Genomic DNA, 17,492 nt, shown 5'->3' with positions numbered 1-17,492 from the left:
TTCTCAGTTGTCTAACTGTTTTTAACTATATAAAAGTGTTGACATCCACAACTAGGAAATATACAACATATGAGGTTCTACAAGTAATCAACTGTTTGACTGTATAATATTTGTGCCACAATTAGTGGAAATGTTGAACCACTATTGGGGGAAATCACAACATTTCTTGTTTCCAGTAGGTATTACATTAGAAAGCCAGTTGTTCTTACATTGTTATTTATATTTTCTGTTTTTGAGAATTTCTCCCAGGGATTTATTTCTACGGTAAGTTACAATCGGTTTATTCTAGACAACGTCAGTTAAATCGCTATCATCCTCCAATAGGTGCCAGTTTTTGAAAATTGTGGTTTTTATAAATTAGTGCAAAGACAAAACGGTTTTCTTGCGGCTTTCTTTTGCAGAAATTCCTGTTAGAAATGAGTTCATTTTGATCCTTTCTCATGGTTCTTTCAAAAGCTTCATCCACCACAGCTCGATGATACCCCCTACTCTGTAAATGGGAGGATAGATCTTTTGCATGCTCAAGGAAGATTAGATGGTCACTATTGTTTCTCCTTAACTGGAGAAATTGACTATAAGGAATCCCATCCTTCACCTGTCTCGGGTGGGAACTTCCGTAATGAAGGATGGAATTCTTAGAAATGGCTTTCAAATACCCTTTTGTTAGAAGTTGGTCTCCTTCAGTATAAATGGTAAGATTCAAGAATTCTTGCCACTGTAGGTGCAGGTAAACTGCATATTCATACAGTTTTCTGAATTGAGGAAAGACACAAAGCTATTGAATTCTCATCACCCTTTCAGACAATTAGAACATTGTCTACGTACCTCCAAAGGGCTTTGATATTTTTGAGGAAAGGGTTTTTTAAGCTGTAGATATATTCTCTTTTGAAGATGGATAGAAATAGGTTGGCATATGAGCATGATGTGGGACTGCCCATAGCAGTCCCGGTTAGCTGCTTATACCATTCAGAACCAAATTGAAAGGTGTTGTGTGTTAAGATATACATGAGGGAATCACAGATAAATTGGGAAAAGCTGACAGATTTTCTGTATGTTGGAGGATGGTCTGTATAGCCTGTACACCCACATCATGAGGGATGCGGGTGTACAGGCTTTCAACATCGATTGTGGCAAGTGAGTAGGAGTCCCACCAGTGAAATTCTTCAATTAAACGTATAATGTCTCCAGTGTCTTTCTCATAGGTGGACATCTGGGGTAGTAGTGGTCTTAGGGCCCAATCGATATATTTGGACAAATATTCTGTCACTGATCCCCTCCTGGCCAGAATAGGGCGACCAGGAGGGGAGGTGACAGAATTGTGGACTTTGTTAGCAAATACCACTTGGATTTTGCAGGTTGGAGGGGCAAAAGGTGCTCAGCCTTTCTTGCATCAATCACTACAGACATCACTTTGTCACGCAAAAAAGTCCTTAATTGATCCAATATCTTTAAGATGGAATCGTTTTTCAGTTGTGTATACACTGCTTTGTCACTAAGTTGACGATACTCTTCACCTCCATATTGTGCTCTGGTCCACACTACCACACTGCCCCCTTTGTCCGCACGGGAGACCACCAAACCATCACGGGCAGCAAGCCACTGAATTCCCTACGGCCTCACCTGGGACATGTTCTTCTCACTTCTGGGATACTGTAAAGCCCTAATGTCTCTATTAACAGATTTCAAGAAAAGATCAATAGGACTACCAGCCATAATAGGCATATTAAAGGAATATGGTCTTCCTGACTGAAATTGGTTCATCTCATATGCAGTATCTTCTCTCTCTGTGATTGTAGGTTCACCTGCAGCCAAATCTGCTCACAACTTTGTACTCATGTTCATTAGGAGAACAATTACTGATTGGACAAAAACCAAGTTGGTCCTATTGTGCAAGGAGAAAAGCACTCATGTGTTCTTCCAGATTTGTGAGGATGAACAGCAAAAATCTTATGTAAATTGCTCTTCCTGACAGCTTTAAATAGGTTGACTTCAAAAGCTGTGAAGTCAAAGTCCTCCATAACACAATCATTCAGCCCTTTTTGTAGTATCTGATTGACATTTTCAGGGAGGGGAACATCAGAAATATTTACTACTAGCTTCTCTGCTGTTAGTCTCTCCACGCGAGACCCTTCCTTTTAAGATATCTGCCCTTTCCTCTGCCTCTTTCTGCCTCCATGCCTCGTGCACCGCCTAAAGGGGCAGAAGATAAGGGATCAGCTAAACTGTCAGGCGCTTCTTCAGTGGCTTCGTCCAAAGCACTGGTGTCGGTCTCAGTTGTCCAACAATGTCGACTGCTACGATTTCTATAGAGATGTCTTCTGGCATTCCCGTTGTTCCTATTTCTACCATTGGCCAACTGCCGCTAACCGAGACAGGAGCACAGTGAGTGATTCATGGGAGGAATTTCCTCCCCTGCCTGATACCCTGCCTCTGCCTGATACCCTGTGTAGCCTTAGCTATCAGTGCCCGGATGTCTCCTGCTCCTTCACAGCCCACCATGGCGACCTCTCCTCGTGCACAAGGATCCACTCCCTCCCCCACTTTGCAGTCTTCACCTTCGGCACTAACAGCTCCTCAGCCCGTACATCAAAAGGAACTGTAAACCTAAGCAGCCTCTGCTGCTGACATGAGAATTGCTGTCTCTCCTACCATTAACCACTCAGACACAAAACACCTCCCACTAGTGTGTTCTGATTCACACACCCAGCTCCATGATCAGTCTCCATTATGAAGATCTCATCCTACTGTGCCTGCTCCTTATGGTCCACCTCTTCTTCACTCCAGTTCTGCATTGTGAATTCTAAGGTCTAATGAGCATATGGATTCTGACACATCTCACTCTGAAAGTGAATCTCCTGTTGATAGTGATGTCCTTGACTACTGGGGGGATAGCCCCCCCAGCGAAGAAAAAAATTGTTCATAACACCTTTAAAAGCCTGCAAGCTGGCGGGTAGCCGCACAGAACACTCTTCCTCTCACGTAGGTCCCCTAGAATTAGAGACCCCAAACCTGGGACATATGACCACAATCCCCGTATGAGTACCCAGTCAGCCGCTATTCAATCATCTCTCACTACTAGTGCTCCAACTATCCCAAGTCCGGTGGCAGCCGCTGATATCCTGAAAAACCACCCTGAGTAGCAGGCTCTCCTGGCGCTCCTTCCAACAAAAATGGATATGCTGTCACTGGCCGAAGATATGAAATCAGCCTGGCACAAGGACCTGGCACCTGTCAGGGCGGAAGTGACCCAATTGTCTACCCGTGTCACGGACTTAGGGACTTTTCGAGACTTAGAAGCAATTTCTTAGGTTCATACCCTGACAGAGGCCACTACCATCCTCCTGACTCAGCATTCCTAGGTTATTGATCACATGGATGACTTGGACAACAGGAATAGACGCAACAATATACGCATCAAATGTCTTCCTGAAAGTGTTGCCCCCACAGAACTGCCTTCAACTCTCCAACGCATCTTTAATAATATACTCCAAAAACCCGCTTACTCTCCTCTGGAACTTGACCAGGCCCACAGAGCTCTCAAGGCCAAAATCCTTACCCGTCGAAACCCAGGGACGTAATCTGTAGGGTCCATCACTACCTCCTGAAGGAGGAAATAATGCTAAAGATGCCCAATATTCAATCTCTCCAGTTCCAGGGGACTGAAATTCGTTTGTTCCCGGACTTATTCCGGACTTATCCTTTCACACTTAAAGAGGGAAACAACAGCTAAACTTTCCTCACTGCAGACAGACCTCCACGCTTTAGAAACCTTGCACAAGAGGACTCAACAAGAGCAAGTACTTCGGACTCAACAAGAGCAAGTACTTGTCGAATGCGAAACACCGATACTATAGACAACTCACGGGGAAACTTTTTTATGAATGGGGGAATCTGGTAGACTACTAGGGAAAGCGCTCCGAGAGAAGAAACCCTCCCTTTTTGTTCCTGCAGTTCGAGACCCCATAGGTTCCCTCTCTCACCTCACACCCGAAATACTCACAGCTTTCTGCAACTACTACTCCACGCTCTATCACCTGCAAGCCCCTGGGGCTAATTCCCAATCCACTCCTGACTCCCACTCCATCCCTACATTCATATATCGCTTCCACTGCATTGCCGACTCTGTCAGCAGACATCATCTCTTCCCTGGAGATGACATTCTCCCCGGAAGAACTTTGTAAGGTCATTAAATCCCTGCCTGGGGGGAAAAGCCCCAGCCCTGATGGCTATACAGCCAAATTTTATAAACACCTCCAACCTAAGTTATCCTCCCTTCTCCTCTCGACCTTCAATGTAATCTCTGATTCCTTCCCCTCCTCCTCATTCCTTCTTATGCGCTTATATCACAGTGATCCCTAAAGATGGGAATGATCCCACCTTATAGCAAACAGGTTGAGCCCTCATATGCCCGCCCTTGTCCATGCCGACTAAGTGAGATTTGTCCGCAGCAGAGAGGCCAGAGATTATACTCTTCAGACTTTCTCCGTAATCCATTGTGACCAAAGTACCTCTTTTCCTGCTCTCCCTGTATGCGGAGAAGGCCTTTGATCGCTTGAACTGGGGCTTTCTTAGAGCCACTCTGTCCCAAATTGGCCTGGGAACTCAGATGAGTGCACACATCATGACGGTCTACTTTGACCCTCAAGCCCAGATTAGGGTCAATGGCCAACTATCATCCCTTTTCAACATTTGTAATGGTACAATGCAAGGCTGTCCATTATCCCTCCTGCTATTCGTGTTATGCATGGAACATCTCCTGGTGGCTATACACCAGAATCAAGATATCCAGGGCATGCAGATGTCCTCACATCATCACAAATGTTCAGCTTTCGCTGATGACCTCTTGCTCTTCTTAACTGACCCCCACACATCTCTTCTGTCCCTACTCTCCACCATCCCCACATGTTCCCGTTATTCCAACTATTAACTAAACTCTTCCAAAAGCACTCAACATTACCCCCCCCACCCAAGACTGTCCAACAATTGAGAACTAACTTCCCTTTTAAGTGGTGTACTAGATCTCTCAAATATTTAGTTGTGCAGGTTCCCTGTAACCTCTTAGAGACCTTCCGCATTAATGTATCCCCTCTTCTACAAACTATTAAATCAGATCTGGCTAGGTGGGAGAGAAGGACTTCACTTTGTTGGGAAGAATTAACATTATCAAAATGAACGTACTACCCAGACCTTTATATATCTTCTCTTGCATCCCCCTCAGTCCTCCCAAAGCCTTTTTTAGAGAACTCTCATCACTCCTATCTAGCCTCGTGTGGTCCCTTGAACACCCTTGTATAGCGCAACGTATATTGTCTAGACGAAAACCAGATGACGGATTGGGCTTGCCTGACTGTCTACTCTACTATCTAGCAGCAGTTCTGACTAGAGTTATGGACTGTCGTGCAACCCAGCCACTAAACAATGGGTCACCCTGGAATATCTTTCCACACGTATAGATCCTAAGACTCTGTTATGGATCTCAGGCAACTACCGACTAATGATCTTCTGTCGACACTACCACCTGTCACATCCTCTATCGCCACCGAGCACATCATTCTCTCCTGACTGGCATACCTCTCTACCAATCTGTTGGCCCGTTTTCCCCGGTATTTGGGGAACCAGCAGTTAAACCTGCCTTTACCTCCCCCTCCTTTCTCGGATACTCTAAATCAGTAGGTATCTCCTTCTCACGTTTCTTAGGTCCCTCTAAGCTGAAACCCTTACCAGAACTTATTTCTCATTCCCCTATCACTCTCATGCACAGATTTCAATACGCTCAACTGAGACATTTTTATGATGCCAATGGTGTGCCTCCAAACCTCCACCATCCCTTTTCTCCATTAGAGAAACTCTGTACAACAGGTAATGAGACATACCGTCTCATTAGCGCTCTGTATGCTCTCCTGCTCAACGCTTTCCAAGATGACCAACTACCCTTCCGTTGTTGCTGGGAGCGAGAATTGAACCGTGAGTTCTCAGTTGAGGAATGGGCAAGAGTCATATCCATTTCCCACAGGACATCCATTTCTTATGAGGCACAGGAGACAAATTATAAACTCCTCAAAAGGTGGTACGGAGTCCCGACCCTGTTGGCCTGATTTTATCCTGGCTTACCAGATCAATGCTGGAGATATTGTACACCAGGTGGCAATATGTCGCACATCTGGCTCTTCTGCCCCTTACTGCTTCCCTTCCTAGACATGATCTTCAACCTCACATCTATTTGCCTCACTCTTGACCCAGCCCCTCTCCTTCTCTCTATTCTCCATCCAACAGTTCCTAAATGGCCCGCTCGCCTGATCAGATTCATGCTACTGGTTGCCAGGTCAGAAATCCCTAGGAGATGGAAGTCCGCTTCACCTCATCTTTCATTGAATGGGCCCAAGAGCTCACTCACATCCACAGAATGGAAGAATTGATGGCTGATTTTAGGCTACACTTAACAAGACACTACACAATATGTGGACCCTGGCTTCGGTTTCTGTCCACCAATGCCTAAAGAACCTTATACCTGATGCCATGATCACACAACTGATCTACTAAGCTATTCTGGACAGGATTACGGAGTCCAGGTGAACACAGTTACGTAACAAAAACATCATACAAATGTCTAAACAAACTTATCACAGATAGAGGTATTATAGTCTCTAGTGGATACAGAGACACAGAAAGTTATAAAATCAAGAAAAAAGGAAAATATGATAGCCGCAGAATCTCCAAGCACTGGCTAGCAGACGGGTTTAGGTCCCGGCTGCCCAGTACTGGAGTAGTCTGATTTTATGAATGAGCTACGCTACAGATACTGTAGCGAGGCTGAGAATGGGCGGGGCCAGTGCATGCACTGGCTGAATATGGATTATTGAATGAACGGCGCTATAGATCCTGTGGTGAAGCTAGTGGTAGGTGGAATAGAAAACACACACTGGCTGGATAGAGAGCAGTGATCATGCGCTAATATTAATTAGAGAAATATAGATGGAAAAAACATGTGCTCCGCTAGTTATAAGGGAGCCGGCAGAAAGCTGAGAGTTGCAGGTGAGAAACACTTTTTTTTTAATGAACATGGAGTCATTCATTTTATTGGTAATTCTATACTCTTAGGTTTTAATGTCTATAGGTTTATATTAATATATAATACCATATTTGCATACTCTTTTTATATATTTAGTTTTATGGAATTCTCCCCATCAGGTTTGTGGGCTAATGATCTCTGTCCCGTATGTGTGCATCAATTCTTTTATTGCCTTTTTTTTAATTTATTTTTTCATTTTATTTTTATTTCCCCCCCCCCCTCCTTTTTACTTTGTACCGATCTATCCCACTATATAGGTCTTTAACATATTTTTAGCCTTTGAGATGGTTCTACCATCAAATAACATATATATATATATATATATATATATATATATATATATATATACACCCCTCTAATACTGAAATGTTATTTATAATATATATGGAGTGAGACATATACATACGTACCAATATCCCTGTGTCTACTACCTATGGCACGCTAGCATCTTTTTATCAGCTTTATTGTTTTTATTCTGGTTTATTATTGTTGCCTATGGTTGATGCATGTGTTTTGAATTTAACAGTACCAATCATCAGTCTTGTGAGCTGTGCTCCTCCAGTCTATTACATTAGGCTATAGACTATATTAGATTTTACCACATTAGACCCGATTTTAGATTTTCAATTACCATTACCTGGTTGCTAGGGGTTACTACCCTTTTTATTCATCGGGGTTTGTCTCAGTGTTTCTCACCTGCAACTCTCAGCTTTCTGCCGGCTCCCCTATAACTAGCGGAGCACATGTTTTTTTCCATCTATATTTCTCTAATTAATATTAGCGCATGATCACTGCTCTCTATCCAGCCAGTGTGTGTTTTCTATTCCACCTACCACTAGCTTCGCCACAGGATCTATAGCGCCGTTCATTTATTAATCCATATTCAGCCAGTGCATGCACTGGCCCCGCCCACTCTCAGCCTCGCTACAGTATCTGTAGCGTCGCTCATTCATAAAATCAGACTATTCCAGTACTGGGCAGCCGGAACCTAAACCCGTCCGCTAGCCAGTGCTTGGAGATTCTGCGGCTATCATATTTTCCTTTTTTCTTGATTTTATAACTTTCTGTGTCTCTGTATCCACTAGAGACTATAATACCTCTATCTGTGATAAGTTTGTTTAGACATTTGTATGATGTTTTTGTTACGTAACTGTGTTCACCTGGACTCCGTAATCCTGTCCAGAATAGCTTAATTGATTTGACCTTTTGATTATACGTAGGGACCGTCTATTTAAATGTGCTTTCTCTGATACCTGTATACATGCACACTTGCCTGATGAAGTGCCCGCTACGGGCAGGAAACGCGTTGCTTTTATGTGCTTAAAATAAACATCTATATGTATTGAAGACTCCATGAACTTTTATCCACTGCTGTCCATGCGCCTGCAAAGATCCATGTTTGCTATTTTTCATTGATGCTATTTGGACTGGTGAAGCAGGATAGACCGGAGGATCGTGGCTGCTGACAACCTAACCTGATTAATACGCTGTATGGTGTTGTGCCCTTAGCGCAACACATTGTGGTAAGTGTGACCTTTATTGCACTTATTCACTGTCTATAAACGTATCACACTAGGGGCGCGTGTTCCCTCTTTTTTCCCTTTTGTCTTTGACAACTGATCTACTAACACTTTCTAGCACCTTCTCGAGCGAGTCACCCGCCCAGTACTGCCAGCTGGTCCACCATCTGTGGCTTTGCCCATGCCCGCTGCCCCTCGAGGTATGTACTCTATTCATCTTATCTCCGCTATTCTCCCCCTCCCCCTTCTTCTCCTACCCCCTACCCTCCTCCATCCCCCTTCCTTCTGTCCTGTACCCACTTTCTCTTCTCCTCCTCTGTCCTCCACTCTTCTTTCTGAGACGGCCTGCATTAACCCGGAATACATTCTCCATGTTATGTAAATCTTGACCCCTTTCATAAACCCCTTTGCTCTTATTGACTCTGTTAATTTTTAGGCTATTGATGGGGTGCCTGCTGCCCATTACATACCTGCCTCATTTGGGCCATCATCACCATGTACTATGGATATCCTTTTTTGAAACCGTTGATCGAGGAGTTTTCATGCACTTGTATTCTATTTGATACCTTTGTTATGTTGGTTGTTACTCGTGTTTTTTCTCTGTATTGAAAACCTTAATAAATCTATATTATAAAATAATAATAATAATAATAATAATAATAATACGTACGTGTGAATAGAATGGGGGGCAGCACCACCAGATATCACTTATACTTCAGTCTACGACATAAAGATGGGCGGCATAACGGCATATCAAATCAATGGTAGAGTCTTGCAGTGGTGCTCCGACAACATCATAGAACAGTCTTGGATGCTATAGAATACAAGCAAAAAGCAGTAGCCTACATTCACCACTCGGTAATGGACTCAGCGTTCCTACATGGAAGGTAACAATGGACCAGGACCGCAGACTGTTGTGGGCGCTCAGAGGTTTCCTGTAGATTACGCTTCTTCTAGCCTCACTTACATCTTACACTTATCTGGAACAGATATTGTGGACGTGCTGATCATTGAGTCATGTGATCCCAGTTGATCAAAGGTGAGTGGGAAAACATGGAGAGGGATGAAAAAAGAGAAAGCATTATGGAGCTAGAATATATATTTTCCTTTTTTTGTGTTTAGAGGTAGAGATATTCATTTATATACTTTTTGTGTAGTATTTTTTCTAGCTCAATAATTATTTCTCTTCTTTCATCCCTGTCCATGTTTTCCCACTCACCTTTGATCACCTGGGATCACATGACTCGATGATCGGCATGCCCACTATATTTGTTCCACAGCACAATGACATTAGTGAAGCCAGAAGAAGCGTACTCTACACAAAACCACCGGGAGTCGCCTCTGAGCACTCACGCCAGTCTGCAGTCCTGGTCCACCTATACCTTCCATGTAGGAACGCTGAGTCCATTACTAAGCGGTGAGTGTAGGCCACTTTATTTTGCTTGTATTCTATAATATATTTTTATTATTGTGGGCATTTATGTACGTGGCGATACCACACATGTTTATATTTTGTTTTTTTTACATTTCTTATTAGAAAAATGGGAAAAGGGCAGGTGATTTAAACTTTTATTAGGGAAGGGGTTAATGCATCTTTATAACTTTTTTTTAATAATTATTTACACTTTTTTTTAGTCCCCATAAGGGACTATAAAATGCAATCTTTCGATTGTATATACTGATCAGTGTTGCTCCACAGGAGAGCATTGATCAGTGTTATTGGTGCTCTATTGCTCCAACCTGCCAAGGCTGGTAAGATGTAGCATAAGAATAGGAACTCCAGCGTGTCAACGGGATTCAAAGCACAGGAAACACCAGTAAAGGGATCTGAGGTTTATTCACCCATGATGCTGATAGATTCACAGATAGACTGCTTCATGAGGCCTGATGAAGCAGTCTATCTGTAAAACGCGTTGCATCATGGGTAAATAAACCTCAGATTCCTTTACTGGTGTTTCCTGCGTTTTTAATCCCATCGACACGTTGGAGGTTCTATTCTTATGCTACATTTTATTTGGACGTGGAACAGCTGCAGACGCCTTGCTATCATTGCCTTTTCCCATTGTTGCACTTGGATGAGTGTAACCTGTTGTGGTAAGCGCTACTTTTGCTCAAGCTAACTATGTGCAACAATGGTATCAAACTACGGAGCGCTGTCTGTCCTTTCTTTCAAGGCTGGTAAGAGACCTTCAGCCATCCTCTCAGCTGATTGGGATGCACCGGTCCTGAGCAGCCAGCTGGGCTAGCCGGGAACAAGATTAACAGCATTTAGAATGCTGCAATGTACGGCATTAGCTGTGGGTCCCGGTTGCTACCCACAAAGTATGACACATGCTCAGCTGCTGGGCGTGTGTCATACACCAGGAGCCTGCAGTGGATGTAAATATACATCCATTTGCGGGAAGGGGTTAAATGGAATGTCCATGGTCTCTTGAGATGATCTCTCAAATTCTTTTTTTTGCTCTAATCCACTCCTGAATTTCTGATCTTTTATGTCTTGATCTCATTTACCATAAGTGCTGTACTATGTTATGTATTTGTACTGCTTCAAAATTTCAATAAATATGTTATGCAAAAAAAAAACATGCGCTGAGACATTGTTTTGTTAGTGCACCATTTTTTATTTATTTACCATTCTTGGGAATTTGCATTCTGCATTGGTGGTATGGTGAAAGTAGGGTAAGCACAGGGTGAGAGAGGCGAGGGCACCATTTTCAGGGTGTGTGCTCTACATGAAGGTTCAGGAGGGTACTGTTCTGCTTACTCAATTGACACATCCATTACCCATGTAATGACACCACCAGTGATTGAATGCATAGAGCTGTAAGAAACATGATTTTCTCCCCAATTGTAGGTTTAACTTTAAGTCTTTGTTTTTGAGAAGGAACTATTGTGGTTTTTTAATTGAATAGTATTTTTAGAGGTGAATGTTAAAAGTTTTTTTTGTCTGTGCAAACTGTCCTTAAGGGGTTATCCAGGAAAAAAACTTTTTTTAATGTATCAACTGGCTCCAGAAAGTTAAACAGATTTGTAAATTACTTCTATTAAAAAATCTTAATCCTTTTAGTACTTATGACATACTGAAGTTGAGTTGTTCTTTTCTGTCTAAGTGCTCTCTAATGACACCTGTCTCGGGAACTGTCCATTGTAGAAGTAAATCCCCATAGCAAACCTCTTCTACTCTGTGCAGTTCTCGAGACAAGCAGATATGTCTGCAGAGTGCACTGTTGCCAGACAGAAAAGAACAACTCAACTTCAGCAGCTGATAATTATTGGAAGGATTAAGATTTTTTAATATAAGTAATTTACAAATCTGTTTAACTTTCTGGAGCCAGTTCATATATAGAAAAAAGTTTTTTCCTTGAATACCCCTTTAACTCCTTCCTGTCCTAGTACGTATGCATACGTCCCAGTTGCTAACATGTTATTGCAACTGGACGTATGCATACGTCCTGGCAATATCCTGCTCATTGCGATGCGCTGCAGGAGCTCGCTGGTAGGACTCCGCGGTCAATCACAGACAGGGTCCCGTCACAGCTGCCGAGACCGGGATTACGCTGGTCTCTGCAGCATTCACCCCATAGATGCCATGATCGGTCCTGATGACGGAATCTTTGGGCTTGATAGGGGGAGGGGGCTGCCCCTGTTCACCAACAGCCATCCAGCGATGCTATAGTGGGATTATGTTGGTTGCCATGGCAACAGGAGGTCAGCTGATGGCCACATGTCTGCCTAGTACGGCAGTCTGTGTGGTCCAGCCATAGGCTGGATTGCATAGACTAAATGTCAGTGTATACTGACAGCTATTGTGCTGCCTTCGCAATGTATTTACATGCTTGGCACTCAGCAGGGTCTGTTCCTTTAAGACCCTCCATTTTCTTGAAGCCTAGAGGCGGGCCTTCTCTCTAAAACATAGGGCTAGCTCCGGCATGTCTCATTCATTCCAGCTCCAGCCACCACAGTGACCAGATCCACAGGACTTCTTAAAGCTAATACAGACTGCAAATCTGATAAATACCAAAGCCTGTGAGTACGGAATTGTTAGTTAGCCTGTGTAGAGAAATGCTAGGCATTTGTAGATAGATAATGTGTGTTTTCAGTGTGTAGTAAGTGAGCACATGTTAGACTATCTATGTATTAGCTATGCATAATGTAAGGCACTTGAATAGCCATGCTTATATTTGTCTTTCATATGTTTGTTTTACAGTTTTACCGCACTTTCATTATATCTCAGTAAAGATTACATCAGTTAAGCAAACCAGCGTGTCTTTCCTTGAGATTCGGTATAAACTTGATGTGAAGCTGTGTCCACGAGACAGCGGAGACATTATAGTAAAAAGGCTTTTAAAACGTTATCAGAAGCAGTTAATCAGCTTTGAATCGTCCGCAGCAGTAAAAAAGACTCATAAATCCTGTGCCCTGCAGTCTGTGTCGGAGTAAGGGCGCGAAGCACTAGAAAGTGAAACTAATTCTCTCACGTGCTATATCACCGCTGTGCTGTGTCCAGTCATCATCATTATCTACGCTGCCAGCTAAATCAAGATGCAGAACCCAGAGAACAGCACTCTGACAGTTAACCCTCAATGCTCCTATAAAGAGGAAGACACCTTGCCAAGAAGTAGATCTAGGTGCACAACATTGTCTAGAGCGTCCAGTCAAACAAATCTAACTTCGGTTAGTGCCGATGCATCAAGATTTAAACGCCATAGTTCTAGACACTCAAGCACCACCAGCCTGTCATCCGCTAGCGCCATAGCAACTAAGGCAAGAGCGAAAGCAGAGGCAGCTTGTGCAATGGCGTCCTATGCAAAGCAGGAAGCTGAATTGATGAAAGAACAAGCAAAAAGTGAATCTGAAGCACTTAGAAGAGAAGCTGAATTGATGAAAGAACAAGCAAAAAGTGAATCTGAAGCACTTAGAAGAAAAGCTGAAGCACTTAGAAGAAAAGCTGAAGTGCAAGCATCTTTACACTTACTGCAACAGCAGAAAAACGCTGCAGCAGCCTTAGCCGAGGCAGAAGTTCTCACAAGGGCTGCTGAAGCTCAGTTCGCTGACATAGAAACCCAGATGTCACCCCTCAGCGCAAGCCAACGTAACCGTGAGTACATACAGTCACAAGCAACCATGTACACTGACCAGCAGTTCAATTATGCACCAAGACCATCATTGACTCCACCAGCAATAAGCAACTTTGATACTATGCAACACTGCAAGACTGAATCAGAACCTCAGGGTAGGAAGTCAAGTGGTCGCATGCTCAGAGACCAATCTGCCAACCTGACAAGAGTGCAAACGGATGCTGATGTACTCCCTCCTCAAGCAAATACAAGTCTGGATTATAGCAGAAAGACTTACAATAGAGGAGAACAAAGCAGACTTAGTCAAGTACCTCATCAGCCTTACCAGCCGCAGCCATACCCTGAGTTTACACCCAGGAAGTATTCACCAGATGCAGCAAGAGTTACAGAGGTAGCAAGATTCCTGATGCACCGTGAGATAGTGAGCGCTGGTCTCATGAAATTCGACGACTGTCCTGAAAACTACTGGGCCTGGAAGTCATCTTTCCTAAGCGGTACCCAAGACTTAGATCTGACAGACAGAGAAAAGCTTGATCTGCTCGTCAAATGGCTAGGACCAGAGTCCACTGAGCAAGCCCAAAGAATCAGATCAGTACATGTTCATGATGCAGCAGCAGGACTTGCAATGGTGTGGAGGAGACTAGAACACTGCTATGGGTCACCTGAAGTGATTGAAGATGCTCTTCTGAAGAGGATAGAAAACTATCCAAGAATGACAAACAAAGACAATCAAAAGCTGAGAGGGTTTGGGGACCTACTCTTAGAAATAGAAGCCGCTAAGTCTAGTGGATATCTGCCAGGTCTCTCATACTTAGATACAGCACGTGGAGTTGATCCCATAATCGAGAAACTTCCTTTCAACTTGCAGGAAAGGTGGGTCCCTCAAGCATCAAGATACAAGAAAGAACATCGAGTCGCATTTCCATCATTTGCCTTCCTTGCTGAATTCATCGTAGACCAAGCTGAAACACGCAATGATTCAAGCTTTGCTTTCCTGAACAAGAGAACTGCAAGCTCCCCAAAGGTAGAGCAAAAACATCCAACGCCTTACAAAGAACGCAGAGCAACAGTTTCTGTACGGAAGACAGAAGTCTCGCCTGAGTCTGCAGTCAATCAGGAAGACAACACAAGTAAGAAAGTTGAGGAGCCAGACAAAATATGTCTCATCCACAACAAGCCTCATCCACTAAGAAAATGTCGCAGTTTCAGAAGTAAGACGTTAGAAGAGCGCAAAGCTTACCTTAAAGACAATCACATTTGTTTCAGATGTTGCTCTTCAATTCAGCATCTTGCAAAAGACTGTACAAAAACAATAAAATGCACAGAGTGCAACAGTGACAAACACCTGTCAGCACTACACCCAGGACCACCACCATGGAAACAAGAAGTTCCAGCAACTCAAGAAGATCATGGTGGGGAGCAAGGCGAGAGTACAACGCCAGCAGTAACCTCAAAGTGTACTGAGATCTGTACAGAGCAGGGCCGCCCCAGATCATGTTCCAAGATATGCTTAGTCAAGGTGTATACTGCAGGCTTCAGAGAAAAAGCAATCAAGATGTACACAGTCTTGGATGAACAGAGTAACAGATCTCTGGCAAAAACAGAGTTCTTTGACCTCTTCGGTGACAAAGGAAGTCCAACTCCATACACCCTGAAAACTTGTTCTGGAGTTGTAGAGACAACAGGGAGAAGAGCAAACAACTACATCATTAAGTCATTAGATGGAAAGACAAAGGTGACTCTTCCTACCCTCATAGAATGTGATGAGATACCAGACGACAGGTCAGAGATCCCCACACCTGAAGTTGCTCGTCATCACCCCCATCTGGTGCGAATAGCAGACCAGATACCAGCACTAGATCCAGATGCTGCAATCATCCTTCTACTTGGGAGAGATATCCTCAAAGTGCACAAAGTCAGAGAACAGTACAATGGGCCACACAATGCACCATTTGCACAACGCCTTGATCTCGGATGGGTCATCGTTGGAGAAGTATGTCTAGATGGACTCCACAAACCAGAAAAGGTAAATGTCTACAGAACACATCTATTACAGAATGGTCGTACATCTTGTCTTTGCCCATGTACCAACAGTCTACACATTAAAGAGAGACTTGTAAACCCAACACATCATCGGAGTATCCAGAGGTGCATGGAAGACTTAGCCTCAACTGGAGATACAGATGAACTGGGCGGTAAGGTGTTTGAAAGAACACGAGATGACGACAAGCCAGCACCCTCTGTGGAAGATACTCTCTTCCTTGAGATCATGGACAGAGAAGTCTTCAGAGACAAATCAGGCGGCTGGGTAGCCCCTCTACCCTTCCGGTCACCACGCCATCGCCTTCCTCACAACAAGGTACAAGCAGAGAAACGCTTCACCTCGTTGCAGCACATGCTACAAAGAAAGCCAAATATGAAGAAACACTTCCAAGCCTTCATGCAGAAGATCTTTGATAACGATCAAGCTGAAAGGGCACCACCACTACAAGAGAACCAAGAACACTGGTACTTACCAATATTTGGGGTGTACCATCCTCAGAAACCGGGCCAGATACGCGTAGTATTTGACTCTAGTGCGAAGCACAAAGGCATCTCACTAAATGATGTCCTTCTCAGCGGACCTGACCTGAACAATACACTCCTTGGAGTACTCATCAGGTTCAGAAAAGAACTCATAGCAATGACCACCTTGAACAAGCCAAGGTCACGATCATCAGATGCATCCAGCAGGAAGTCTTTAAAGAAGAGATTTCTCAACACAATTTACTCAAGGACTTGTATACCAAGCAATGGAAACAAGTTCAAAGTCTTGCGGACATTTTCTGGAAGAGGTGGAGACAGGAATACCTGATAATATTCCAGCCACGCAAGAAATGGCAAGATGACAAGCCCAATTTACAAGTTGGAGACATTGTCTTACTGAAAGACTCTCAGGCCCACAGGAACGAGTGGCCTATTGGACTCATTGTGGGGACTGATCCTAGTAGTGATGCTAGAGTTAGAAAGGTTGAAGTTAGGATTGTTAGACAGGGCATTCCCAAAGTGTATGCAAGGCCAATTTCTGAAGTAGTTTTACTTCTGTCCAAGGGTTAGTGGCATAACAAAAAGTATGCCAGGTGGGGAGTGTGCTGCCTTCGCAATGTATTTACATGCTTGGCACTCAGCAGGGTCTGTTCCTTTAAGACCCTCCATTTTCTTGAAGCCTAGAGGCGGGCCTTCTCTCTAAAACATAGGGCTAGCTCCGGCATGTCTCATTCATTCCAGCTCCAGCCACCACAGTGACCAGATCCACAGGATTTCTTTTTTTTTTTTTTTTTTTTTTTAATATATTTTATTCACAGATCCAGAGCATGTACAAAGCATATATGACAAAGGTGCATTGAAATCAGTCAGAATCTGGAACAACAATACAATGTCAGGATAATAGGTCAAAAGTATCGTCTGGATCCAGTTTGTAATACGGAGGATTACCCCCAAAATATAGGAAATAACAAGTAACAACTGTGAAACAAAACCTCAAATCTCCCAAGGAAGGCTGCACCATTCCCACCCGAGTACAGTGTCGTACCTATGTAGGGTATTTGCCACCTGAGGTCAGACTATACATTATGCATACAGAGAGTTCTAATAGTGGGGTCCCATAGAGAGCCAAGGATGTAGAGGATCATATAACATTAAGATGGTAGCTCTAGATTACCAAGAGTGCCCCTGAGAGCCTCAGTTGAATACCATGTAGTGTGTTTAAAATATGTCATTATCCTGTGACGTTCGCCGACATCAGGTAAGTAGTGCAGATATCTTTTCCATTTATTAAAAAAAGGC

The 17,492-nt window shown here is 43.5% G+C and overlaps 1 protein-coding gene across 1 annotated transcript; it reads left to right on the top strand.

Moving 5' to 3' along the window:
- Positions 1–12,422: 12,422 nt before the first annotated feature.
- LOC130357740 (uncharacterized) lies at positions 12,423–16,527 on the top strand. The gene is made up of 2 exons (XM_056560478.1): positions 12,423–12,615; positions 12,797–16,527. Exon 2 carries the CDS (start codon positions 13,132–13,134, stop codon positions 16,519–16,521), a length of 3,390 nt encoding a protein of 1,129 aa, XP_056416453.1. The 5' UTR covers positions 12,423–12,615; positions 12,797–13,131; the 3' UTR covers positions 16,522–16,527.
- The last annotated feature ends 965 nt before the right edge of the window (positions 16,528–17,492 follow it).

Source organism: Hyla sarda, chromosome 2 (assembly GCF_029499605.1).
Source record: "Hyla sarda isolate aHylSar1 chromosome 2, aHylSar1.hap1, whole genome shotgun sequence".
Lineage (NCBI taxonomy): Eukaryota > Metazoa > Chordata > Amphibia > Anura > Hylidae > Hyla > Hyla sarda.
The sequence above is the reverse complement of the archived record's forward strand: the minus strand, read 5'-3'. Positions and strand labels throughout refer to the sequence as shown.

Excerpts from the sequence above, each read along its gene's own strand:
- LOC130357740 (XM_056560478.1), top strand. The coding sequence starts at position 13,132 with ATGCAGAACCCAGAGAACAGCACTCTGACAGTTAACCCTCAATGCTCC.